General features: G+C 49.5%; 1 protein-coding gene across 1 annotated transcript; it reads left to right on the plus strand.

The window, feature by feature from the left end:
- Nucleotides 1-374: 374 nt before the first annotated feature.
- Nucleotides 375-26,117, plus strand: Calb2 (calbindin 2). Its single transcript, XM_059262565.1, has 11 exons — nt 375-526; nt 11,419-11,495; nt 14,030-14,119; nt 15,987-16,067; nt 19,099-19,155; nt 19,754-19,831; nt 20,296-20,351; nt 20,628-20,667; nt 20,964-21,017; nt 21,988-22,059; nt 25,420-26,117. Exons 1-11 carry the CDS (start codon nt 433-435, stop codon nt 25,534-25,536), a joined length of 816 nt encoding a protein of 271 aa, XP_059118548.1. The 5' UTR covers nt 375-432; the 3' UTR covers nt 25,537-26,117.
- Nucleotides 26,118-27,933: the final 1,816 nt, after the last annotated feature.

Genomic DNA, 27,933 nt, shown 5'->3' on the forward strand with positions numbered 1-27,933 from the left:
TACCTTGAGGGAGTAAGAGGGCGTGACAAGAGTTCTGGGTTCAAACCTTAGCTTTGCTACTTTAGTAATATTACTGCTGCGGCTAGTAACAGGATGTCCTCAAGATGGACAGAGAGAAAGGAAGGCAGGAGCAGCCTCTCCCATTTCCACTGAGAAGCCTGTGGTGTTCCCGACAGGCACCCAGAAATCTCGTTGAAGACTCTCTCCGGGGTCCCCAGGAACCCTAGCACAGGAGCCCCAGCCTCCGCCCGTGCAGCGCCGCGCCCTGCGCGATTCCCTGAGTGTGCGCGCCCCCTGCCGGCGGCCAGATGCGGTGCAGCTCCGGGCCGCCTTATAAAGGCAGCGTGGCGCGCAGCCCCAGAGCGAGAACCAGAGCCTAGCTGCACCGGGCGACAACGCTGAGCAGCTTAAGATCTCCAGGAGCGGCTCGCCATGGCTGGCCCGCAGCAGCAGCCCCCTTACCTGCACCTGGCCGAGCTGACAGCATCCCAGTTCCTGGAAATCTGGAAGCACTTTGATGCAGACGGTCAGTAAATCTCCCAACTTCTGGGTCCGTTGACCCCCCAGGGACCTGAGGTTGGCAAAGGGGTCAGGGGCATTGCTTAATGTGGGCAGGTATGCTTTGCCCCCCAAGGGGTTTGTTCTGGCGGCAGAGCCTGCTGGGGTCTTGAGTTTGGGAAACGCCCGGCTGCCCTGGCGACAACTGTCAGTAAGTTTTCCCAATGCTGGGTGCCCAGGGCCCACGTTCTGAGCAAGTCGGAGCTTTCCCCGAGAGGAGGCCTGGGGGGGGGGGGGGGGAAGGCTCCCCATGATTCCCCTGCCTCCTTCCCCATCTTTCCTTTCAAGCTATCTCTCTGCCTCCAGCCCTGTAGCCACAGGTCTCCAAAACCCACTTATTTCTCCCCTCTTGATCCTTACCCCTCATCGTCAGTACGGACGATGGGGAAAGCTGGGCATCCTGAAGGGAAACTCAGGAGCCTCCTCTGAAGCGGGGGGGGGGGGGGGGGGGGGGGCTGGTTGGCCAAGAGCAGGAGTAGAGAATGGATTTGGGGCTCTTAACAACCCCGGGATGTCTTTACCCATTTTCCAACCCCAACAGTATGTGGGTTTCCCAACTATAGAGCAGTGGGTGTGGTAGGGAGACTCCTGGTGCTAGCCCCCAGCCTGCTGCCTGGTGGTAGAGACTCAGGTACCTGGAGTGACTGTCTGTGGATGGGGGTGATTATCTTAAACACCCCAGGGACCAACACTTTGCTCTACGTGGTCTTCACAAGACCAACCCAAAAATTGAGGTCCCGGGTGAATGGCTTTGGAGGTGGCTCCCACACCTGAGATTCCAAGTGTATACGAAGAGCGCACACACCACCACCCCAGGCCCTCATCTCTCCCCTGCCCTCACTCCCAGTTTCTGATATTACTGGAGACTTTTCTATCACTCAAAAAAAAAAAAAAAGAGGAAAAAAGCCATTTCAATTTACCCTCCCATGCCCTGGTTGAGGTGGGCACCCAGAACACACTAACACCTCAGACCTGTTGGCAGGGTGGTAGCTAGGGATGTTTATCCTGAGACAGAGAGAGACAGGGTGGGAAACAGTCTTATCAGGTGGCAACTCCAACTCCCTGAATTCTCTCCCTCCTCCCTGAATCCCCTGGGCAGGGTATGAAGGTGGGTGCACAGAGATCCTCTGCTCCCAGTGCTGTGGCAAAGAAAGGGTTAATGTCTGAGGCTGCCAAGAGGTGAGGTATCCTCTCCCTGGAGGCAAGTGAGAAAGCTGGTGGTGCTGAGGACTAGGCATCTGTATTCCTGGGGTAAGACAGTCATGGGCCTGAGAATTACTGAAGGTGGTGGCTCAGTTGTTCAATCTGAAAAATGGGGCCAAGGAGGGAGGGGCTGCCTTTCACTTCCCTGCTCCTGCCGCCCAGGATGGAAAGGGCTCCAGGAGCCTTGCAGCCTGTCGGCACTGCGTTGCATGGGACATGCTTTGGCCAGTGCATCTGCACCAGAGACTTGCATGAGTCAAGGAAAGTTACCAAGCTGTCAAGGTTATGCCACTGGCCGGGAGCTAGATGAGTCAGCTATAAACAGCCGACTCCAAGTCCACCTTTCCCTGGGGACAACCAGTAGCCCTCTCAATCATCGTGAAAACCTTATATTAAGATCTGTTCTGAGACACTGCACTCTTTTTTAAACAGTTGAGCCCTTTGGAGCCCCACTCTGAGATGCTTCTGGGCAGGGTCCCCTCGTGTAGATGACGTGAGACTATCTTGGTGACGCTGCCTTCACCTGGGGCTCATGTCCCCATCCAAGGGGCCTCCTCCTGGGCTAGGAAGAGGGGATTTTTCTACAGTGTAGTACTATCCCACAAGAGATCCTCAGCCCAGCTTTGGAGGTAGTGGGCAATTCTTTTTATCGCAGAAAGGGACCCTTGGACGCATCCACACACCTCAAGAAAGTCCCAAGTGGGACCAGAAATGAAAGCATTGTGACTCACAAAGTGCGTATGTGGACAAGCTGGAATTCCACTGAGGAATCTAGAAGTAAGTTTGGGGCTGCCTTTTTTTGTACCTTTGCGGTTGACCCTCTCCTTGGCCTCTTGAACACCCCAAGGCTGCAGGTGAGCCCAACACCTCATCACCTGGGCTGCTCTGGCCCTGATTGAGCCTTTCTCTCCCTTACCTGCCCTGCCTTCTGTTTGCAACTTAAGGATCCATTGCACGAGGTTTGCTACTCAGTACCTTAAAGACCCCTGGGAGACTCTCCACAGCTCACAGGGTCCCTGGAGTGAGCTCACGGGAGCCCAGTTAATGACAGGCACCAGGGAGAGGAGCCACCTCCCTACCATCCCAGACTCTTGTAAACAAGGAGGCTTTAGAAAAGACCTTGACCCAGCGAGAGCAGGGCTAGAGGAGGGGACTGGGAGTGGGGGACCCTTACTCAGCCCCTCTCAAGTGAGAAAGAAGAGGCACTACCTAGTTCCTTCATCCAAAAAAAAAAAAAGTGTTTTCAAAGAGGTTGCTAGCGGTGGGGAGGGAAGAGCAAGCATTTGGGGAGTGGAGAGCTGGACAGGAAGGGGCCAGAGATTTCTTCCAGTCACCTCTACAACCCCACCCCTCCCTCATTGGCCACCAAGGGAACCACCGGTCTCCTAATGCAGTATCAGGCATCAGTGAGGTGGCAGCCAAGCTACCTCATGCCTCTGCAGGCTCTGGGGCTTCTCTACATGTCACCTCCACACTCCGAGAGACACAGTGTCTGAACTCTCCACTCTGATGCTTCCTGGCCAACTTTGTCAGCAATTCTTTGACTCTATAAGATCCAAGTGACCGTGAGGCCTGGAAGCACAGGCCTATACCCAGCTGCTCAGGATGAAGACTGCAGATTCAAAGACTGCCTGGGTTATAGGATGAGTTTCAGGCCAGCCTGGGCAACTTGGTGAGACTCTGTCTCAAAATAAAAAGTAAAAAGAGATGGGGATGAGGTTCAGAGGTGTACTGTTTATCTAGCATGCACCAGGCTCTAGGTTCAATCAACAGTAAGTCAGTAAGAAAGGGGAGAGAGGAGGAGGGGAGGGGAGGGGAGGGGAGGGAGGGAGGGAGGGAGGGAGGGAGGGAGAGAGAGAGAGAGAGAGAGAGAGAGAGAGAGAGAGAGAGAGAGAGAGAGAGAGAGAGAACCAGGTGGTTGAGGGATGGATGCCCAAGCCAGAGTGTACATACCCTCTCTGTGTAGTTCTGACAGACACTACCAGGCTCCTAGACCACTGATAACCTGTGTGGAGCCAGGCTGTGGCTCAGGAGAGAAAGAGAGGGGCTCTTGCCAACCTTCTAGAGGCAATCAGAATGCAGAGGAGAAAGGAGTACTCTCCCAGGAGCAAGCCAACATCCGTGGACCAAGAGAGGCACCACTTGGTTCAAGCCTCTATCCTATATAATATATAGGATATATATTATGTCCTACATATAATATAGGATCTATGTAACCTAAATATATAGTATATGGGTAGAAAGGTATACAAACAAGAGAACCTATTAAAGGAGTTATTCGAAACTAACACACACACCCCCCACCGTGGATTATATTCAGCTCCACTGTCCAATAGTACACAGCCATCCAAGTGAGAGTCTGTGCAAACAGGGAAAAGCACCCCCAAAGGTGCTGCTTTAGGACTATAGTAAAACACAAAGATAAGCTGATTTTACTGTGTAAGAAGGAAATAATCTTACGAACATTTTCTATCCCTGAAGAATGTACACCTAGCTACAGATACGGAGACCTATTTAGGGTTTCCTGGGCTTTGTCCACTCTCAAATAACCTTGGTGAGCTAGCTTCACAAAGCCTTTCCCAAGGACTGAGTCTTGTTCCTTGTGTGTGTGGGACTCAGCAGTCCCCTACACTGAGGACTTTGAAAGTTTACAATGAAAAGGACCGTGCAGTGCTGAGGAGGGCTCTGCCGGGCTCTTCTTTCCCTCCTAAACCCAGTGGTTCTAACAGAAGAGTCCTGCAAACCCGCACACCAACGAGGAGCCAGAACCAAGTGCCTCGGCAGACCCTCCCAGAGCCCCCCACACTGCCGGCTCGTTTCTAGTGGAGGGAAGGGTGGGGGACTCGAGCGTGTCCTGCCAGAGACTGGAGAGGCCTGAGAAACAGCATGGGCAAAGAGAGAAGCTGAGGGTATAGGATTCCATCCCAGCAACACACACACACACACACACACACACACACACACACACACACACACACTGACAACGCTAGGGATGTTAAACGGGAAGGCTTGTGAAAACAAGGTAAGAGATGCACAGTAGACGTGAAGTATTGACATGCTGACTACTACGTCTACGATTCAACAGAACTGCTGTTCATAAGCTCATCATAGACCCCTGGAAACCACAGGGGGAGGGGCTGTGGAGATGACTTCATGATAAAGTGCTGGCTTTGCAAGCTGGAAGACCTGAGTTTGATCCTCAGAAACCACATTAAAAAAAAAAATCAGAATGGTGGTACACACGCGTAACCACAAGGTGGTGATAGAAAGATGGGACCCTGGAGCTCCCCGACCAGCTTCAGGTCAGCAAGAGACCCTATCTAAAATAAAAACCACAAAACAAAACAAACAACAACAACAACAAAAATATGGGTGAACCTGAGGAATGATACCCGAGGTTGACCTCTGGCCTCAGCAACACACACACGTTGGGTCTCAGTTCATCACAGTCAGTGGGATCGAGATCTGGGGACCAAGGCATTGTATGTTTGAGGATGGCTTTTTTCTACTGTAGTGAAGCCCTGTAGACATTTTGGCAGCGATATATCAGCATTAAAGGCTTGTTGGGAAAGCCTCTTGCCTCGGTTGGGGCAGCTCCTATGGACTGCCTGGTCCCCTAGTCCCTTTCACCATCACCCTAATTGTTTCCCTACGGTTCCTTTGGTGTGGAGCGTACACAGTTTATCAGCTCTGAGCCACATATCCTCTGGGTAGCCATCACCTTGCCTCCTGGACTGGGATTGCACCAGGCAGGAGTAGGGAAGCTGGGTCTGTGAAGAGCTGGGGCTCCCCGGAGAGGCAGCTAAGGAGCACGGTGATGTGTTTGCACTGACAAGATACTTCAGCTGGCCTTGCCCAGGCAGCCACCAACCCAGGGGCTCTGTGTCCCTCCCTTGTTTCATCTTGCTTATTCCCACTCCAGGCGTAGGTACTTTTACTAGCTAAGGCCCTTGGGGAGGTTGCTGGGGCTCAGGAGACCCCTCAGGGAAATCTTCCTCAATTCCCACAGAACCAGAATTAATAGAGCGGGCGCTAGACTCTTCAAGAACAGCACCTCTGCAGCACTTGGCCGGCTGGCATCCCTCCTAGCGGATTGCATCAGATGCCCTCCTGTGCCCAGCCAGCCCCATCTGGAGCCCCAGGCTCTGGCTTTCTCCCCTCCCCTCTGGCTCTGGGCAGTCTTACCTCTTGCTCAATCTGCGCCTTCCTTCTGGCCTCCGCATGTCCTGGGACTCAGCCCAGCGTCAGGCTGCCAGCTGTCCACAGGTTCAGGGGACCCATCCTCGCTCCTGAGTCCCGTTCCAAAGTAGCCCAGGCCAAGAGCAGATTAAAATGGGAGTATCCACACATTCTTCCAGGAGCTGCAGATCTGGGGCATCCCCTCCCCCAGAAGCCACTAGGAGAGGTGTGGGGAGTATATGCATATGTGTGATGGATAGAGAAATCCAGGCAGGTACAGCTAAGGACAGACCTTATCCCTGGGATGAGCAAAAGGAAACTGTAACCTCTGTTAGCCACGGGATGGGAACCCCCAACAGTAAGTCCTCTTTTCCAAGGTGGGATTAATCACACCTGCCGGTTTGCGTGCAGCAGCCTAGGCCAGCAAGGCAGCAAGTGGAAGGCCTTTGGAAATGGCCAGGGCCTGCCATGCAACCTAACCAGCAAGCCTCCTGGGCACACTTAACTGCATGAAATCAGAGAACACCTGAGGCATGGGTAAACAGATCCAGGGGCACCACACCCAGCGAGAGACTCAGAAAGTTGAGGGAAGGGCCTATGATTCTGCCCCTTTTGGGGGTGGGGCTTAGGAATTAAACCTAATATCTCACATATGCTTTGTAAGCACTCTACCACTGAGCTGGATGCTGCTCGGATTCTGCATTTCTAACCAGCTCCTGGGTTACCGCCAGTCCACATACCACGCAGGAACAGACAGCTCTTCCGTGGTACTCTGAACGTACTCAACTTTTCACTTTAACAAGATCCCCAGGTAACGGCTATCCACCGCCGTGTCTGAGGTGTGCTGCCAGCCTTGGGAGCTTGGAAGACACCCGCACCCCATCAATTAAATCAGAAAACCTGGTGCAGAGCAAGGCGATGGCGTTGTTGTCAAAGCTTCCCAAGCTTCCGGTTGAGAATCAGTACTCTAAAGAGAGCGGGAGTTGTCAGGAACCCTTAGGGCTGAAGAGGTGAAGAGATGAAAAATGATGCCTTCCATTTATAGGAGATGTTCCATCCACCAGAATGTTTCCAAAGCATTACCTTGTATGGCTCTTGTGATGCATCTATAGAGTAGAAAGGGTTTGAGCAGTTTCGCCCAGCCGTGAGAGAAACTGAGGTACAGAGGAATTGACTTGTTCTAGAGCAAGGGGCATCCGTGAAAGCAGTGGCACAGTTCCTCCTCCTTGGGTACCTTTTGCCTGCTCACCTCAGAAAGTCTGTACATCCAAACCTCAGGGAGGAACAAGTAAACCTTTCTGGGGTACAACATCCTTCAGTCAAGAATTTCCAATCCTCTGTGGTCAGATTAATGATAATGAAATGTGGTCTGTCCTTAGCTTTGGGGTACACAGTGGTGAAATATGGAAGCAGAAGTAGGCTCAGGAAGGATGCAAGGTCCCCAGCTCCCTCTCAGCCCCCCCTCCCTTGTGTTCATGGTTGGAAGGAAGTTACTAATGATGGTTACTATGGTAACCACATCTGTATCAATGCCCATCCACATGAGATTTGCTTACCCCCCCCCAACCCCCAACTGTAACAAGGTCACAGAAAAAGCAAGCCTCTCGCCCAGGGTTTAAAACTTCCTAGAAGGATGTTTTTTTACAACTGCTCTTGAACCCCAGCCTTCCATGAAAAGGCCTGCTAAATGATGGGTGGGCGTGGCCTTAGAGAGAAGGTCTGTTCTCCCAGTGGCAGAAACCCTTCTTCTGGATCCCACCTGTGTGCCCACTCCCCACTTCCCACTCTCTACTTTCAGTGGCTTGTCTAGCTTTTTCAAGGCTGGTCACACCCCTGTGGACCATTCTGTGCTTTGTGGAAACAGGCTCAAGTCTGCAGCTTGGAGCTGTTGCTCAATTTGAAACATAAAGACTCATTGCATGGAGCTAAATTTTCTCCTTTCGTTCAGGCACACGGGGAGATTCTTAGCATGCCCCAGCAGGTGTGTGGGAACTCCCTTGCTGCTCTCTGGATCCAGGGAGGGGACTTCTTTGCACAAAGCCACCACCATCTCTGCTCCTGGCCCCCTCTCCCTGCCCCTGAGTTTACTCTTCCTTCCCTCTTCCTCTTCTGATTGCCTGGGACTACTCAGAGAGTTCTTTCTTGTCCATCCTAACCCCAAGGTCCCTGGAAAAATCACCTCTATTCCATGACATCATCAATTAGTAGTCCAAAACCAAAGTGTTCCTAACATGGAGCGGAGGCAAGAACCACAGTGGTGGTGATGACTGACACATTTTGTTTCCTTTTGCCGTTCTTGGTTGTTTTTTCCAAGATAGGGTCTCACTACATAGATTCAACTAGCCAGTAACTCACTATGTAGCTCAGGCTTATATTGGCAAAGTTAGTGGCCCTTCTCATCAAGGGCCCATCTCCTGATCCTCCTGCCTCAGCCTCCTGAGTGCTGCTGGGGGGCCAGCACCATACCTGCAGCGCTGGCGCTGTGGAGGTGTGTGTGGGTCAGCACTGAAAGTTCATTGTTCTTTGGGTGCATCTGTCCAGCAGTCACAGGAAGGGGCACTGTCATTGCTTATTATTATTTATTGTATCATTATTCTCATATTATAGCTGAAGAAACTGAGGTCCGGAGAGGTGATGCTTAGGAGGAGAAACAGGTATTGATTCCTAGCAGAGAAGGGCCAGCCCCCTCTGCATCAGGTAGAGGGCCTGGAGAAGTGGCAGAACATCACAGGCTGTGTGAAGCAGGGTCCAGATCAGGGCTTTTGGTAAGGGATGCCACGCAGAGCTGAGTGAAGGCTCTTTTGCCTCGTGTGGCTGCCTCTTATTCCAGTTCCCATCAGCCACCTTCTAATACTCCCAGGAAACACACACTCACCCACGTACCTGACCTGGGCTCCTGGCCCCAGCCCCTGTGTCCTCTACAACATGAACCTCAATTCGTGCTCACAGTACTAGCTCTAAGGCCCCCCATTCCACCCACCCTGACCTTGGGCTTCTGGAAGCTGCCGATGGTCTCAGAGCTGAGCTCAGCTTCCCACCACATTGCCTAACTCTGAAAAGCCTCCTAAGAGAAGAGCACAGAGACTAAGGCTTTGTGCTCTTAGTCAAGGGGAAGCTGCACCTGAGCAGTGGGATAACTGTCAGGTCACAGCAGGAAAAAAAGTCACTAGGCGCCAACTCAGTAGATAGTCGCCAACACCTCTGCTTCTGTGTCCAGAAAGCTCCAGTTCACCCCACCTCACCCCAGCTGGCCAACAAGCCCCACCCTCTTGTGAATTTCCGACTCTCCCCAAGAACTTTGTAGAACATCCTAGAAGAAAAGACAACTGCCTCATCCCAGAGGAACCCAGTAATCACCTTTCTTTGCAGACAAACATAAATGCATAATTCATCTCATGCAATTCTCTCTGCACGATATTTATTGAAGCATTTTCTCCAGGAAGCATGGCCTCTAAGGTTATTTATTTGGGAATTAAGACCTCAGAGGCACTAGGAAGAGAGGCAAGAATGATCCCCCCACCCCATGCTACCCAGAGAGGCCAAGGCAAATGCTTCTATGTTGTTCTTTTGTTAAGTCTGCAACTCCATATGCCCTTGAAGAAAGTGACGACCTTCTTAACGATCCAAGTTGGACTCCTCTATGGGGACCTTGAGCTCCTGCTGTCGATCAGATTTGGAACTTGATTTTAGTGGTTGACTAACATTGCCATACAGGGAAATCACCTGGGAGCCTTAAAAAAGAAGTCACAATCTTAGTTCACACCCCAAGTGTACCAAAGCATCTAATGGTGAGAGCCAGACATCCTTATTTTTTAAATGATCCTCAAGAGATTCCAATATGCAGTAAATTCTGGAACCATTGCCTTAGCCCTGTCTGAGTTCCCTTCTATAAGTTCTAGCATGGACCAGTGACCTTGGCCGTAGACTCAGCATTAGTGTCTGGGTCATTCAGGCTCCAGCTATAAGAACCTATATGACCTCTCACTACTCATGTGATCTTCAGAGAAGTCAGGCTTTGACATTCAGAGATGGTTCTGATCATTGCACTTTTCCGTGGGTCCTTTCACATCTTGTACACAGATGCTGATAACTGGGCTCCCACAATACCGATATTTTTGACGCCCTCCTAGTAGACTGTGTGGTTTGCATACAGAACTCCCACTTAGCAGCTGGGGAGATGGCTGCAGAAGCAGAGGACCAGAGTTGGATCCCCAGCATTCACAGCAAAGCCATATGTGATTGTACTTCTCTGTAACTCTAGAGCTTGGAGGGAGAGACCGGCAGATCTCTAAACTCACTGGCCAGCTGATCTAGCCAAAACAATCAGATCCACACTCAGCGAGAGTCCTTGCCTCAAAAACTAAGGTGGAACATGATAGAGGAAGACACACAACATTGACCTTTTGTCTTCATGTGTGCACACATGGGTGCACACAACCCACACACACTTTTATAAGTACATGCTCTCTCTCTCTCTCTCTCTCTCTCTCTCTCTCTCTCTCTCTCTCTCTCTCTCTCTCCAAAAATCTCATGCAAGTTACATGTCTATAATCTTACCACATGGAAGGCAGAAGCAATAGAGGCTGGGTTGCACGGTGAGACATTGTCTCAAACAACAACAAGCAGGACTATTTAGTTATAATAAGCCAGTCTGCAGAGAAAATGGGTTAAATCATTTTCTTCCATGATTCCCTTCTGTTTCTCAGGATGGTCATAGCAAAGTACCACAGATTGGGCAACCTAATACAACAGAAATGAAAGCCTTTCTAGTCCTCGAGGCTAGAAATTTGAAATCAAGGTGTGTGTGTGTGTGTGTGTGTGTGTGTGTGTGTGTGTGTGACACGTGCACGTGTGTGTGCATGTGTGCTTGGGGGGAGAGAATCTGCTGCATGCCTCAGCTTCTAGAGGCTGCAGCAAACCTACACTAGTCTTTAGCTTGGAAATACGTTACTCTGATCTCTACCTCTGTCTTCCCTGTGCCTTGACACCTGTCATAACAAATGACATCTATGAAGATCTTCCTTCCAAATAAGACCACACTCTAAGGTTCCAGGTGGATGCTGGAAGAATGCTCTCCAACTCTATACCTTCTCAACCGCAGAAACCCAACTTCTTCCCCCGCCCCGGGCCTGCCCCCTGCTGACAAGCCTGGTACAAACCACACTTCTTGGGGGACCTTCTGCACTCAGTGCTTGCTCACGAACAGCAGCCCTCTCGGCCAGCTGACCAGATGTGCACTCTTCCAGTGTTCTGCGGCTACTGGCTGAGTATTCCAAGGACACTCGTTATTCATCTTGCACATATACCTGCAAGCACCCTGAGGATAAGGACCTGTACTTAACACTACTGGCCAAGATACCTGTTTGCAGACTAGCAGGGCAAAGTTTTCCACAGAGTTCGTGTCTTCCTCCTTCCCCTGGTCTTACTATTCAGCTCTAAGGTTAATTCTTTTTTGTTCGTTTTCATCTGTCTTTACAGGAAATGGGTACATTGAAGGTAAAGAGCTAGAGAACTTCTTCCGCGAGCTGGAGAAGGCAAGGGAAGGCTCTGGCATGGTAAGTGTGCACCCCACTCCCATTTGAGGGTTTTTCTGTCATCTTCACCTATCTAGGCTCGAGACTGGTCTGTCTTGTGATGCCTCCAGTCAGCAGACCTGGGGTCTCTCTGGTCTTGACATTTAAGATCCCCCTCATTTGTAAAGATACAAAGAAAAGCTAGGTTTCACCCTAAGAGCACCTCATCTCAATCTCCTTGGGTGTCATAGAGAGATAACCATCATGAAAGCCAAGAGTTGATGAATCCCCCAAACTACACAGGTATGTGTTTATGTGTGCATGTATAATCTTTTCCTGGGGATGAAGTCCAGAGTCTTGAGGGTTTATAATTCAAGATGAGGTTCTCAGAAGACCTCAGATGCCTGCAATCTAAATAAAAATGTCTCAGCCCCCACACTGTTGACATTGAGGCTGGACAATTTTTGTTGGAAGGGATGTCTTTACATTGTATTGTGTTTGGCCAAACCCTTACATCCACCCATGAGATAGCCAAGTCATGGCAATAAACATGTCCTAAGTTGGAGGTGATGGTGAACACCTTTAATCCCAGCACTTGGGAGGCAGAGGCAGATGGATCTTTGAATCTGAGGCCAGCATAGTCTACATTGTGAGTTCCAGGTCAGCCGGGGCTACATAGGGTGGCCCTGTCTTAAAAAAAGATGTCCTAGACATTATCAGATGTCCCCTGGTGGAGAATGGGGAGCAGAATCCAGTATTCTAGACCAACAAAGGCTAGCTCCTTTGTAAAGACTTAGGGGAAAGCTGAGGGCTTCTCAGAAGCCTCTCCTGAGCCCTGACCATACTGTCTGCCGTTGGTATGGAGGAGTCATGAACTCTGAACTGTACACAGTGACTCCAGATCATGTCCCAGTCCCTATGATAGGAATGTTATTTCTTCCAATACCAACCTGGCCATGCTGAGTTTGCTAAAACCTCCTGGGAGAGCCATGTGAAATATCAAAACGCTAAAGTGACTAGAACTGGTTTGTTGTGCCTGTGTCTAGTCTGGAGTATATAGAGCCCACTCCCTCCTGTGCACCCCCCCCCGGCTCCTTTGAGGGTCTCTCTCTTGTCTCTTGCTTCCTGCCCACTGTCTCATTCACTACTTACTAGTAAATCGGGGATCTCTTAAGAGAAATTTGCTGCGTATGAGCTCCAGGTTCCATGCACAGCAAAGCATCCCAGCAAGAAACATGTCAAAGCCACAGGCTTATGAGAGCTGGAGGTGATTCATGGATGTGTTTGTCAACAGTTCTTTCATCATCCCTCATTAGTGGGATGATGTGAACATGGGTTACAGGAATCACAACTTCAAAACCGACCCTGAGATCAAGGACTATGCAGAAGAATGTATTTAATGGAGAGTTTCAAATCTAATGATCCTTTTCTTAGTCATTCTCTTCTTCAGCTGGCATGAGGGTGGCTGACGAGTATGTCCATAGCAATCCTAACTGCCATCATCTAGGACTGGTAGGAAACACTTGAACTTTGGGAGCTGGAGCTAGGCTTGAAATTTCTAGCTATATTTACCTGGGTGATCTTGAGGAAAGTCATTGCATCTTGGATTCCATTTACATATGAGGATGCAGGGACGACTCACCCACTGAAGACCGTGATAAACCTCTAATACGTTGCCTGCATTTATGCTAAGTACTTGGCATCAAACCTTACATATTTGTAAATATAAATGAATACTGACTGACAAATATTAGTAAATGGAGATCAGGTTCCAAAGGCCAAAGGTGATACAGAAGGAATCCAGAAAAGCTCTCAGAATTTGTAGAATTTCTCTTGGGCCCGTTCCAAGAAGCACGAAACCCCAGTGGAAATCCCCAGGTAACTGAAGTAGAAGATCAGCTGTGCAAGGGGTGGGGGCTTGCAACACCGACTGAAGGTAAGAAAGAGCTCCTTGGTGCAGGTGATAGCTCAGCTACACCCCAGACCAGGGAAAGGTTCCAACTGTCAGGAGACCACTGTGTTTAAGCTGAGGGGTGATGGGCTAAAGGGACTCTTAATAAGTAATCTATTTTTCTGTACTTAGAATAGTTGAGTGGAGGATTTAAATTTTCCCTCAGCTGCGTGATGTCCTCACATTCCTTCTGGCACGCAATCAGATAGGAACACTGCAGAATTGCGAGCATGTCTTTGAAGGAGAAAATGAGTGGTTCATTTTGTGTTGGTGGAGGGGTTCGAACCTATTGTGGAATGATGGTTCGAATTGGGTTACGCTAAAAGCTGTAACTCACATCTGAGTGGTGGGAATAAGTCCAGACCCCTCATGGAGCTGTGGGTTGACCCATCTCAAAGGTCAAAGGGTGCATCTAATCACGTGGTACAGAACATGCCCATGTGTCCTGTCTCCCTTGATAATCATGTGACTGAGCTCTAAGGCAGAGACTGACCCTCTGAGCTCTAGCACCTCCAGTTCCTGAGCCATGTGTCCAGGACATGAACTGACCCCCAGTCCTGCTTCCTGGACAGCCTCACCTCTACATAACCTGGCAGCAAGATCAGCCTCCTTTCTCTGTCCACAGATGTCAAAGAGTGACAACTTTGGGGAGAAGATGAAGGAGTTCATGCAGAAGTATGACAAGAACTCAGATGGGAAAATTGAGATGGCAGAGGTGAGAGCCGTGGAGCGGGCTGAGGGCCGTCATCCCTGTGCCTACCCCACGCTCGGGCGCAGCCTGAAACAGCCCCTCCTGAGCAGCTAAGACAACCGAACAGACCACGTGGTGCTTTCTCTGTGTGTCACTCAAGGAAAGAGGAGCAACAGGCGTTGCAAATGTGTGATAAACCAAGCTTAAGACAGTGGAAAGACTGGTTAGCAGGAGTATGCATGTCCCACCTAAAGGCACCCCAAAATCAAACTTAACATGTATTTTATGTGGATCATTTACACGTATAACATACATTCCACATAATTTCTACATGCTTACATATACACACATGCACACACATACATACTCATACTTACACATAAATATGTATGTCTACTCTGATCGTTGGTTTGTGACCCATGGTCAAGGTCAGTATGTTGGTGGTAAGCATGAATTAGAGCCTAGCTCTTCCAGGATATATTGGTTCAAATGCTGCCATAGACCAGGTGCTCTAGAAGCAAAGCCTAAGACAGAGATACCTTGACTGTATTCTCTGTATGCTGCAGAGAATAGGAAGGAAGAGAGGATGATTGCCAAGATCAGAGAGAGAGTTAAGCTGGGAGGCCACCTCTGCCTTGGCCTGTCTCAGATAGAACTCATTTGTGCCATAGATTGTATTTCACGTGGAGGCCCATGTCAGTAAGTCACTGGATACAGGCTGCTCCCTCCAAGGACTGAGGGAACCATAGACCTTCCCTGGCAGGGCAGCTCTGGTTTAGCTGAGGGCAGTTCGCCCACGGGGGAAGTTGTGTCCTGCAGGCGGTCGCCCTTCAGGCTACTGAGGATTGACACCGTAACCTAATTTAAGAGGCTGGGCATGATACACAGGTCCATGTTGTAAATCTTGGGGTCAGAAGACATTTTCGAGAATGCTACTAAATGAATAAGGCCACAGTCAGGGTTGGCTCTGGTTCTGCCTCTCTTGGTTCTTCTCTCAGCTCTGTCCCCTGCTCCAAAAAGCCATTGTCTCCCCCAATCTTGGAGCCAGATGGCTGCAGACATTCCAGAAATCACATCCAGATACAACCACATCTGTTTGTGGAGAATATCCCACTTAAAAGTGCAAGGAAACCTTTCCCACAATCCACAGCAGCCCTCCTCTCACTTTTCATTGGCTAGACCGAGTCACATGCCTATTCCAAAGCCAATCACTAGTGAGGGGAGTGGGATTCTCTCAGGTAGGGGAGTTAAATCAGTTTGCCTTAGCCCAGGGATGCTGGGAGAGAAGCAAGGGGGGTGGGGTGGTGGAGAGCAGTTAGGTGGGCTGCCAGCTGTGTTGGATGCAAGGTGGGTATTTGCAAATAAAAACAAAGAATGAAATTGTTAAAGTATTAATTTGCAGTCAATAACACAGCATACGTTTGGGATGTTACCTTCTTCCAGTGTGTAGACTTTGGACCATGCCATTACCATCACAATCAAGGTAGCTGTAAAGGCTTCCCTCCCTTTCCTGAAGTAAGGCCCGTCATCCCAGGCATCCACCCATCTACCTGAATCAGTCTGCACCTTTGAAAAGGTTTTAAACACTTGGGGAGGATCATCCTCTGAGTGTTCCTTTTAGTCTGGGTGGCCACATTTTAAAGGAGGGCTCTTGCTGTCTGTCAAGCTGCCCCTCACCGTAAAGACTGGGGTAACCCAGGATGTCTTCTTAGAACCTTCTATCCCTTACAAGGGCTGCCAGCCCCCTGTTCTCAAGGAAGGAAATGAAATAGAGCGCAATGTGATTTCCATACCGCCTGTCGGCTGGCCATTTTCCAGCCTTCCCATGGGAAAGCCTGCTCTGTTCCCTGAGGCCCCCTCTCATCCTGATGTGGTTTTCTGTGTTTCCCAGCTGGCGCAGATCCTGCCGACTGAAGAGAATTTCCTTTTGTGCTTCAGGCAGCACGTGGGCTCCAGCGCTGAGTTTATGGAGGTGAGCTTTCTCTCTGCTCGCGGAGACCTACCTTCCTCTTGTATTCCTGCGCTAATACCCTCTGCGAGTCCCTGGGAGATTCTAAATCTCGCAGGGCTCTACTACTTGAGGTGTGGTCCCTGTACTGTCAGTGGCAGCAGTGTCGCCTGGGTCCTCGGAGACTCTCTGCCACACTGAAGCAGGACTCATGCCTCCATAAGATCCCCAGGTTGGAAAGATCCAGTTCTTAGGCTGGAAAAGTCATTCTTTTTAGTGCGGTTTGCACAAACATCAGATACGGGTTTCATTTCATGGTGCGTTAAAGGATTTGCTCCAGTATTTCTGAGGTGGCAAGATTCTATAAACCAGTGGTCGAGGTTCTGAATTCTGTTCTTAGTTCTTTTGCCTGTGTTGAAGAAAAGTGGTACATCCTTAGCATGTGTCAGGGGGCGTTGTTTGCAAGGACCCATGTTTTTCTGTCTGTAGAAAATGGATATGGGGCTAAAGATGCAGCTCAGTGGTGGAGTGCTTACTTGCCCAGCATATGCAAAGCCCTGGGTTCCAAAAGGAGAAGCAGGAAGGGGGAGGAAGGATGGGGAGAGGGGAGGGAATAAAGAAAGGAGAAAAGGGAGGACTGTGTCTACCCTTTCCTTCCTTTATACAGATGTGGAGATTGGTCTCCATTCCATCTCTGGTCTGGGAGTGGGGATTCAGAAAGCTTTCAAGAGCCAGAGATGCTTAAAAAGAAAGTGTCCCCCTCCCGTGTATGTGTGTGTGTGTGTGTGTTTCTCTCCATGTGGTTGACATGATGCTATATTCTTGCATGCTTTTACCTTTCTAAACCCATGAATGTCTGCAGAAACAGTTCAGCCTCACTCTCACACACACCTCCTGGGATCCCACCCCCCCCCCCAGAACCAAGCCTTCCTGGGGTTAGCTAGTCTTTCCATTCTTAGCATCTGCAAACATGAAATGGTCCCTCAGAAGCCACGAAAGGCTTGTGTTCCCCCTATAGACTGCATCCTGCGCAGCACAACACTTAACATCTAATTTTAGGAACACCTCAGGACTTTTTTGAGATTCTACAGAGCCCAGGTCTCTTTAACTCCTTTCCACGAATGAGAATAAGGACACCTTAGTGGATAGACACACTGTTGGGAAGGGAAAGGAAGTTGAGAGCTTAGAGTCCAGAATTGGCATAGAGTTTTATATATTTATATATATATATATATATATATATATATAAAAGAAAGACCCTAATTCAGTGGTTCTCAACCTTCCTAATGCTGCCACCCTTTAATAAAGTTCCTCATGTTGTGGTGATCCCCCACCACACAATTATTTCATTGCTACTTCATAACTGTAGTTTTGCTACTGTTACGGATTGTAATGTAAGTATCTGATTTATGTAGGATATCTGACATGGGACCCCCCAAGGGGGTCGTGACCCACAGGTTGAGAACTGCAACCCTAAATTGTTCCTAAGTTCTAACACTCTTGTCAACATGAGATGCACCTATATAGAGGTGGTGTGTGCTGGAGGGAGAGTGTAAGGAAGAGATTTGACCTTTCTGTCCCTTCTCAGGAAACCCAGTGTGGCTGGTGTTTGAGTGTGGATTTGGAGCCAGGGATATGATGGTCAGAAAAGTCAAAGGAACAAAACTTGAAAGAAACCTAAAAAAATCCGAAACACAAAAATAAACCAAAGACTTAGGGGAACAGGGTTTCCTGGGACTCTTTGCCACAGACCCAGGCAGTACCCTCCCTGCCCTCTCTCCTCATCCCCTACCTGATGGTGTCAGAGCACTTGTATATGGGACCACGTGTTCTCAGGACACGGTAAGTTACCTGTTGCTATGTAACAAATTATCCCCTCGCTTCACATTTAACACCTAAAGCAACAAAGACTTGTTATCTATCAGTGTCTGTGTTGAGTCGGCGTCCCGGGTGGCTCTGATCTAAAATGTCTCGTGAACTCAGTCATGATGCCAGCTGGGCTGTAGAGCTGGAAGGCTTGACTGGAGCTGGAAGATAGCCCATCTCCATGGTGGCCAGACTCTTGTGTCACCCCGCTGACACTGTCTCTATGAAGGAGTTAAAGAATGCTGTTGCTGTGGTCAGCAAGCTGGGCCCTGGTTTTTACAGAGTTCTAATGCTTTGACCAAAGAAGAAACTCAGAGCAGAGTGGGGAGGGGGGCAGGCCTAGGTCACATGCTTGCTCTGAGGGTCAATAGTCCTTGAACCTTATGTATTGAGAGTGGAAGATACGTGATTTTCAGAGAGGGGGGAGGAGGCTATGAGAAAGGTAAAGGAGTGGCGTTTGGGGGTCTTGTCAAGTCTGCGTCATCGTTGAGCATGGCTACCGAATACATGATGGAGGGATGGAGGAGTGAGTAACAGTAACCAGGCCTGTTCCTGCTCCTTCCAGAGTTTTCCTCATACCCCTGCCTCATCCCTCACTCTTCATCAATAAAAGGAGACCTCAAACCCAAAGCAGACCTAAGATCCATCAGGCCCTGTTACATCCCCGATCAAAGCTGCCTGCTTAGCACTCAGAAAAAGTCAACCCTAGTTTACAGCATGTTCCAAAAGAGACCCAGAGGCCAGTGGAATGGCTCCATGGGTAAGGGTGATTGCTGCCAAGTCTGATGACCTGAGTTCAAACTCCAGAGCCCACATGTTGAAAGGAGAAGACAACTTCTACAAGTCGTCTCCTGGCCTCCATAGGCAGGCAGTGATGTGCACACCATACTTCTCCCAACACACAGAACAAACAGCAAATACAAAAGAGGATCTAAGCCTGTAGCAATAAAGTAAGAGATCTTGTCCAGGCAGTTTCCCCCCTTTTCTGTGTAACCTCGACTGACAGACTCTTCTTCATTTCCTTCTCTGTGGCCTTGAAGGGACTGACTAAGCTATCTCCATGTCCTGTGGTAGAGTGAGGACGCTAACATCTTAAAACACCACGACGCTACCTGTCCCCTGACAGAGAATGGGGGAAGGTGGCAGGGTTTGATATGGTGTTGTGATTGGGGTGACATTCCCATTGCAGGCTTGGCGGAAGTATGACACAGACAGAAGTGGTTACATCGAAGCCAATGAGCTCAAGGTATGATGGATGGGCCTGAGGGGTGTAGGGGCGGACATGGAGAATGAGAGTGAGGCCAGAGTCTTGGTGGATCTAAAGAACCAGGGAGGAAGGGGATGTTGGGTGAGGAACATGGGTCTGTGGTCTCCTTATGGTTACTTGATCCTGGCACAGATGTTGGCCTTCAGAAGTCCTGTGCCAGCAATGGGGAGCTGCAGGACCAGGCGTCCACCCGAACCCCACTCTGCTGCCTCCTAGGGTCCAAGAGTGTACCTTGAGGAAATTCCAGAAGATTGGCTATCCAACTTAAATGTTCACCCCAATTCCTCTGGGAAATCAGTGATCCTTGGGCACAGCTGGGCCCTGTGTAGTGGGTTCTGAGGGGGAAGTCAAAGCCAGTCTTTATTATCTATTCTATGGGCAAGGTTGTATGTACCCAGGAGCCACTCAGAGGCCTTTATATACCACATATAATAAGGGGTTAAGGAAGTAAGAGAAATGTAAGCTATGCATTGGTAGAGCTCAAAGATGAGCTCTGATTGTCTAAATGAATATATAAGTGAGCGGGTGAGGGGCTGAGTGAGCAAGTCAGGTTCTGAAGAGGCCTTTGGTGTTCCAGGGGTTCCTGTCCGACCTCCTGAAGAAGGCCAACCGGCCCTATGATGAGCCTAAGCTCCAGGAGTACACCCAAACCATAGTAAGTGTTACCATTGCCCCTTCTGGTGTGGGGCATGAGCCCCTAGCCCCGGGGGTTCTAGTGTGCAGGGTCCTTTCTCTGCTGATGTTTCAGGCCTATATGCAGTGACTCAGGATAGCAAGTGCAAGTTCATAGCTGTGTACATCCTTGGCGGTCCTCACTGAGTTGACTCCCGAACCACAGTGATATTGGGGTAGGGGGTTCTCTGTGTCTATGGGAACTGATCGAGCTCCAGGAGAAGATGAACCTCGAGAGGGTGGGCCTTCAGTGATGGCTGTGGTGTCTCCTCACCCCTGGAAGGGGATAGACAGCTGGTGCTGAATCCTCACTGTCTCCCCCCATGACTGACTTAGGCCTTGCTGATCCCTGGCTTCAAGTGACCCCGGTGGAAAAGATGGCGGGTGGAGGCCCTTATGTGAGAAGGTCAAACAGCTAACCCAGCCACCTCTTTCTGTTCCCAACAGCTACGGATGTTTGACTTGAACGGAGATGGCAAATTGGGCCTGTCAGAGATGTCCAGGTGAGGACCTTCTTCACCCCTGGTGTCACTTTGCAGGCTCCTGTGCTGCTGTCCCTATCTGAGCCCAAAACAAAACCAGCTAGAACCGGAAATGATGCCACACTTTGTCCATTTCTTTTATTTATTTATTTTTAACATCCCAACCAACTCCTGATTATAAAGTGCTCGGTGATTGTTTCCATGGCTACAGATGCTGCCTCTCTATCCTGCTCCCCATCTAAGTGGCTGCTGCCCATGGCATGTCCTCTAATCTCTGCTCTAATGTTGTCTTTCCAGACTCTTGCCTGTACAAGAAAACTTCCTGCTGAAATTTCAGGTATAAACGTCTCTTTGCTTTCTTTTGGCTCCCTCCCTTCCTCTCATCTCTCTGAACTTCAGCCTTCTGCCTTCCTTTGCTCCAACACACACACACACACACACACACACACACACACACACGCACACACACACATGCACGCACGCACGCACACGCACACACACACACTCACGTGTGCGTGCACACGCACACACAGTCATGCAGACTTACATGATTTCTTACACATTTTCCCTCACCCCCCCACACTTATATTTGGGGGCTTCGTTTCTTTCTCTAATTCTTTGGTCTTTCCAAAGGGTATGAAGCTGACCTCAGAAGAGTTCAATGCCATCTTCACATTTTATGACAAGGTAAGAGGGAACAGTATGGGGTGGAAAAGCAGAAGCCCTGTCATTGTGGTTGCAATGGCCAGAATTCCTTGGTCGGCAGGAAGAGACTTGCTTTCGAGAGGGGTCTCCTAGACATGTGGTTTCTTTCTTCTGTTACATGGGAAGACAAATGGCATTCTTTGATTCCTGACTTACAGGAGCCCACAGATTTGACTTCTTACAAATGTAATAGAAAACAGTTTTGGGGGGCTGTTTGTTTATCAGTTAAAGGAGGAAGGCTGTGCTCAGAGTAAGGGTGAGGTCATCTTATGGCAGTAGAGCTGGGGTTTGGTTGCTTTGGCTTTTCATTTTTTTAAAAATTGATTTGGTTTCCATTTTGACACAGGGTCTTGCTCTGTAGCCCAAGATGCCCTCAAATTCTTCATCCTCCTGTCTCAGCCTGTTGAGTGCTGAGATGACAGGCTTGGAGGTGTTTATGTCACCATACATAGCTCAGCCCATTGTTTTCTGGGACTTTGGGAGTGAGAATCATCTCCTAGCCCTGCCGCAATCTCAGCTGTCCCCCTGCCCTGGTGGCTCTGGTGGTCTCTTTTATAATTAGAGAGTTGGAGGTTGACTTAAGAGTTAATTCAGTTAACTTTAAGCTTCTGGAACCTCATTTATCTCACAATGCAAATAAGAAACACCACCAGAAAAGGAGATGAGGAGTTTTCGATTGACTGGTATTGACAGAAAGTGCGTTATTTTGTCCTTATGTGGTCTGAACATTTCTCTTTGCACAGAGAAATGGGAAGATTAGACACTCCCTCCAAACACGCACACACTCCTCTCTCTCTCTCTCTCTCTCTCTCTCACACACACACACACACACACACACACACACACTCACACCACAGCTTTTGAAATAAAGTGAGGGAAAGAGCTGTGGTCAGAGCGCTTGGGGGTTGGAGTCCAGAGCACCGTGCTGACAGCTCCCTGCTGCCGCCCTCAGGATGGAAGCGGCTACATTGATGAGAATGAGCTGGATGCCCTCCTGAAGGATCTGTATGAGAAGAACAAGAAGGTGAGGAACTGAGCCGGGGCGGGGGTATATGGGTCCCAGGGATGGGAGAGGTTGAGAATGAATTCTCTCATCTCTGACCTGCAGTGACAAGCCAGTGGCAATTTGTGGGCTGGGTTGTCTTTTTCAGGTTGATTGATTTAAAATACACATAGCAAAGTTCATCATTGTAACCATTTTAAAGAATATTGGCTGTATCTGACACATCCATCACACTATGTGAGCAGCATCATGCTGGTAACTCTCATCCTGTAAAGCTGAAACCCCACACCCATAGCAACCCAGCTCTCCCATCTCTTGTGCGGGGCTACAGTCTGCATCTGCAGATTTCACTGCTGTGGGTACCACAGAGAAGGGGAATTACATGATTACTCTGTGGTTCATTTCACTCGGCATGCTGAACTCAAGGCTCGCCCATGTTGGAGCACGTCAGAATTCTCCTCCTTTTAGAGCTGAGTGATAATGGCCTTCTGTGTGTAAACCATTTCGTCTACCCATTTGCCAACCATGCCCATGTGTGTTGCTTCTGTGTGTTGGCTGTTGTGGATGATGATTCTGTGAGGCGGTGGCAATGTTGATATAGCCCATCCTGTACAAGTACCAGCCAAAGGGCCATCATGAAAGACTTTTCAACACAAAGAGAGATTTTGGAGGGCAGAAGCCAGCAGGGGTAAGGACTGTCCCAAATTCATTAACTGCAGAACCTGGGGCTGGGGAAGAGGCTAGAAGGCAATCACTAAGGAGTTTCTCTCAAAGTAAAGGCCGAGAAAACCAGCAGTTTTGTGCCTGGTCCTGCCTTTTTGGAATCCTCCAGAACCCTCCCCTGGTCTCACCCCAAACCCTGGATGGGAGGGATCAGGGGGAAAGGCGACCAGAAGGCAGGAGTCTGCTGCTGCCTTCCTTCACCTGCCAGAAGATGGCTTTCACACAGAAAATGACTGCTGCTTTCTTTAATTAGATGACAAACGTTCTGTAACTTCCAGAGCTGTCCAACTGCCTTGGCTGCCAAATAAGAGCTAAATTTAATGCTCAATTCCAAGAAAAAATTCACTGCAGCCTCTGGGTCCATTTGTCTCTCTTTGCAAGTGTTTTTCTGGTCTTGTGGCTTCACCCTGAGTATCAGCCTTCGTGGAGTTCATCCTACATTTACATTTTAATGTAAGTGATAAGGATTCAGACAGTTCCTGGGAAGAAGAAAGCCTTTGCCAGAACCAGCATTAGAAGTCAGTAAACCTTTTTCCTGACACTGTATCCCAACAGAAAATCATTTATGTGGCCGTATGTGCTCCCGTGAATATTAGGAAGCTGAAAGAAAAACCATCTTTGACTTGAATGAAGCATAATTAGTCTTTATAAGGCCATGCCTAATACTTGAGGCTGGTAAATGCTGCACACATGCATTAAACCTCAGAGTGACCTGCAGTTCATGGTCCTCAACTCAATGGACTCTTTCTTAGTTAATATGAAGAACCAAGCATTGAGCTGTACAGGTTGGCCCCAGATGTGCAGACAAAAGCAGAGTCGGGTGCTAGGATTTGGAAGCAACTTTGAAGGTTGGAGAACAGGGTGATAATAATACTGTTGAGGTGGGAGCTTTCCACGTGTGCCAGGCCCCAGACTTGGTACCTGGGCCTTATGAGAATGAATCAGCAAAGGGAAAGAGCTGCATGACTAGATTTCAGCACCTGAGCTCGGAAGGAAAAAGGCCATTTTTGGTGAGCTCACATAACGGGTGCAGCCTCCTTTAATGGCGCCTGCATGGGCTGTGACAAGGTTTCTAAGCAGATTAGTGCTGGAGGCTTCTGAAGGGACAGGCTGAATGGACTGAACTTCAATAGTTCTCAGCATTCTAAGGCTGTGGTAGCACCCTAAGGCCTTTCCCAAGTTTTGAATAGAACCTTAAGACATAAAAATTAGGCTGTCTCTCCTGTCATACTTCCCCCTGAAATTTTTTTCAAGGTTGGGGTTGATATGACCCCCCAAAGGGGGTCCCTTCCTTGATTCCCAATTGAGGCACATATCCCTCCTCACTGTGTACATGACCTCTCCAGGAACTTCACAACTTGAGGGAAGATGTTCCCCAATCTAGAGATGCTTGCAAAATGCCTTTGGCTGGAGACAGTAGGCATAAAACTAGGACTCGCTGATTTGAGAGGTTGTCTCCGAACTATCTAAGAAAAACACTGACATTGAGCCCCATGAAAGAGGGACAGAACACAGGTAGACGAGGTAAGCAGGTAGAGTTGGAGGCTCCAGGGACTGAAGCTATTTTTGATGAGGTGATCCAACCTTTTAGTGAGTGGCTTAGCGTCTATCCTTCTGTTTTCTCATCAGCAGAATTGAGATAAGGAACCATCAACCCAAAGTGGGGAGTGTATTTTTAAGGTGTCTGCCAGCATTTACCACAAAAAAGAATGAGGAAGGGGCTCTGGGGATGTAGCTTGGGGGTACGGTGTTGGCCTAGCATTAGCAAAGTCCTGACCCTAACCCCAACAATGCAAAATAGTAATAATACTCAGGAGGAGGAGAGTGGAGGAAAGGGGGAGGGAGAGAAAGAGCAGGAGAGGAGAAGAAACAAGAAAGAGACGGCCATTTCCCATTGCTATGGTGACCCGCTGGCCATTTGTATCTTAGACAATTATTGTAAGATTCCTATTTAGTATAAGGACTATCAGGTGTTGGTCCTGTTTGGTTTTGGCCTCCAGTGTATATGGACCAGGGGCATATGTTTATGGATTCTCTACTTTAGTGGTCCCCAAGGACCACAGGAAGGCAGGGAACAAGAGAGCTGGTGAGCTTTGTTGCTAGAGGAGACAGAAGATAAACAAGCCCTCCTTGTTTAAAATGGAGGCAGCTTAGGGACATGTGATCCGGGGGGCTTTCCTGACCTCATCTCCATTTCCTGCAGAGACCTGTGTTTGCCCTGAGTAAACGGAGTTCTAGGGAGCTGGAGGGGTAGATCTGAGTCATACAGAGGCCATAACTGTCACCATGGTGGCCCCCCTTCCCTGAACCGCTCAGCACAAGTGCTAAGTGTATTTATTCCCCCACCTGGCCATCACCATGCCTCCTTGAGGCAAGGATTGTTGGCGGTCCCGTTTTACAACTAAGGCCGCTGAGCCCCGAAAGGTTGACTCCTCCAAACAGTGCAACCAGTAAGTGAAAGAGAGAGGGCCCTAACCCAGGTCCTGCAGAGTCCATGCTCTTTCATCCGTCTAGGCTGCTCCCCCTAGGGAGAGATGAAAGGAAGGTCCACGCAGTGTGTTTGTGAATGTATGTGCGGCAGTGGGAGGGGGGGGCAGGGACTCCTTTGGACGAGGCGGGCGCACACCAAGTCTGCTCTCACCTCTTTCTTCCTCCTAGGAGATGAACATTCAGCAGCTCACCACCTACAGGAAGAGTGTCATGTCCTTGGCTGAGGCAGGGAAGCTCTACAGAAAGGACCTGGAGATTGTGCTCTGCAGTGAGCCCCCCATGTAAAGGGGTGAAGGGACAGGGGCTGCTTCTGCACCTCCCCCCAACCCCGCCCCCACCATCCAGTCTCTCTGACACTCCTTCCCACACCTCCCTCCCCCCACCCCTGTAACCTGCACACACCAGCCTGTGGAGCAGGAAAGGAGAGCAAAATGGAGAGCTGGAGAGTGGGTGGCTGATAGCCTTGTTCCTTGGAGCTGCACCAGCCCAACCCTGGCCGGATGGACAGTTCTGCTTGCAGTGGGTCACCAGCCGCGTGGGGGGGGGGGGGGCACAGGTGGAGTTTCCCTAGTCTCTTCGCTGTGATGCATGAGCTCCTTCGCTGTATGATTTAGGCTTCTGAGTCCAACAGAGTGGACTCTTTCCTCTTGCTGCCCCTGCAGGCCCTTCGCCCTGGGCCACCACCAACCCCGAATATCCAGGTTCTGCCCACCAGCTTGCTAATGATGTAGCTGTCTCCTCAGAGTTCCTGTGGTCGAGGGCCACCGCCCTCTTGTGTTCTTGGCTCGTGTGTTCCTTTCATCCTTGGGTTTCCTGTCTTCTTGTTTACCAAAGAAGAGTTTACAGATATAATAAAGTGGAAATGTTCTGCCGTGGACACTCACCCACTTCCTGTCGTGGGCAGCATTTCTCTGTGACAAAGGGTGGGCCTGCCGTAGGGATGGGGAGGGCACGGAGGCTACCTGATTGGGGATTAAGACCCCCCCCCGAGACTCAGCTGGGTGTGTGGTGGCACATGCTAGGAGGATCGGGAGCTCAAAGGTACCCTTGGATACACGGCGAGTTTGAGGCTAACCTCACAAACCGAAGTGAGGCTGCGGCGGCGGCGGCGGCGGCGGCTCGGTGGGCAAAGCACTTGCCTTGAGAACACAAGGGCCTGCATCCCACGAGCCCATGTCAAACCGGCAGTGTTCGCAGCCCCAACGCGGGGGAGACAGAAACAGGAGGATCCCTGTGGGGTTCTGGCCCGCCATTCTAGACCAATCAGAGGCCCTGTCTCAAAGGAAGTGGTGGCATTTATGAGGATGACACCTGAGGTTGTCCTCCAGCTCCATGGACACATGTACACACACCTGCACATACACGAACACACACACACACACACACACACACACACACACACACATACACACACACACAGTAACATACTTTTGTAAAAGAAGACCTCAAAACACAATGGCTGTCATTTACTATCCTAGTTTGCCTTCCTATTGCTGTGGTAAACGCCATGACTAAAACCAACTCGCGGAGGAAAGGGTTTATTTGGATTACATGTTACAGTCAGTAATTGAGAGAAGTCAAGACTGGGACTCGAGGCAGGAACCTGGAGGCGGCAGGAACTGAAGTGGAGAGGTACTCGGCTCATTGGCTTGCTTTTACCTCGCTCAACTTGCTTTCTTATACAGCCCAGGACCACCTGCCCAGGGGTGACACCACCTGCGGTGGTCTGGGCCTTCCCACGTCAATCATTAGCCAAGGAAACGCTGCAGGATTGCCCATGGGCCAGTCTGATGGAGGCAGATCCTCAACTGAGAGTCTCCACAGGTGACTCTCGCTTGTGTCAAGCTGACAAGCACTAACTAGTGTGTTTGTCATTGGTTGCTGGTCCCTACACCATGCTGAGTCATCCTTTGTTCCATATTTGTTGTGTTTCTGCAGCTCAGATTATGTTGTGATAGCCGTTTCTAGTTCATTGAAGGCTTGCTTAACTCCAGACAATTATGCTGAATGGGTTGCTTAGATATCTCCCTTAATCCTTTAAGAGAGATGCTGTGATTCTAGTGTACAGTCAGGGCAACTGAGGATGAGGACTGAGAACTGAGCTTCACATCTCATGGCCAATAGGGAACAGAGCCAGAGTTTGACTCCAGTGACCTGGATCCACATTCTATACCACCTCCTCCCTTTGTAGTGGAGACACTCATGGTGTGTGGCAAAGCTTTTACTTTTCTCCTCAAAGTGAACATTGCCCAGCAATGCCTGATCAGAAGCACCCTGCTGTAAGGTCAACTTGTTCTTTGGGACCACAGAGCTGTCTGAGATCCTGGGATAGAGAGAGAACTCATTTTCTAAAGGCCATTATTGTCTAACAGATTCATTTTAATAGCACTGCTGTATTTAATCCCCAACAATTCTATGAGATAGATACTGTACAGATGAACAAATTAAGGCTCAAAGACACAGAGTAGCTTGTCCAGGCTGTTACAGCTCCTAAGTGGTAGTTAGAACCCACACTTGCCTGGCCACCTGTGGAAACGTCCTTCTGTTTAATATCTAGGAGCCCATCTGGAGCAATAGACAAAGATTCTAGCCACGTGAATCAGATGTAACACTCATTTCCTTTTCACCCATACCCAGCATTTCTGAGAGAACCCAACGCTGTCCACAGAGCAAATGGCCCAG

The sequence above is a fragment of the Peromyscus eremicus genome, chromosome 5 (genome assembly GCF_949786415.1).
Source record: "Peromyscus eremicus chromosome 5, PerEre_H2_v1, whole genome shotgun sequence".
NCBI classification, from domain to species: Eukaryota; Metazoa; Chordata; class Mammalia; order Rodentia; family Cricetidae; genus Peromyscus; species Peromyscus eremicus.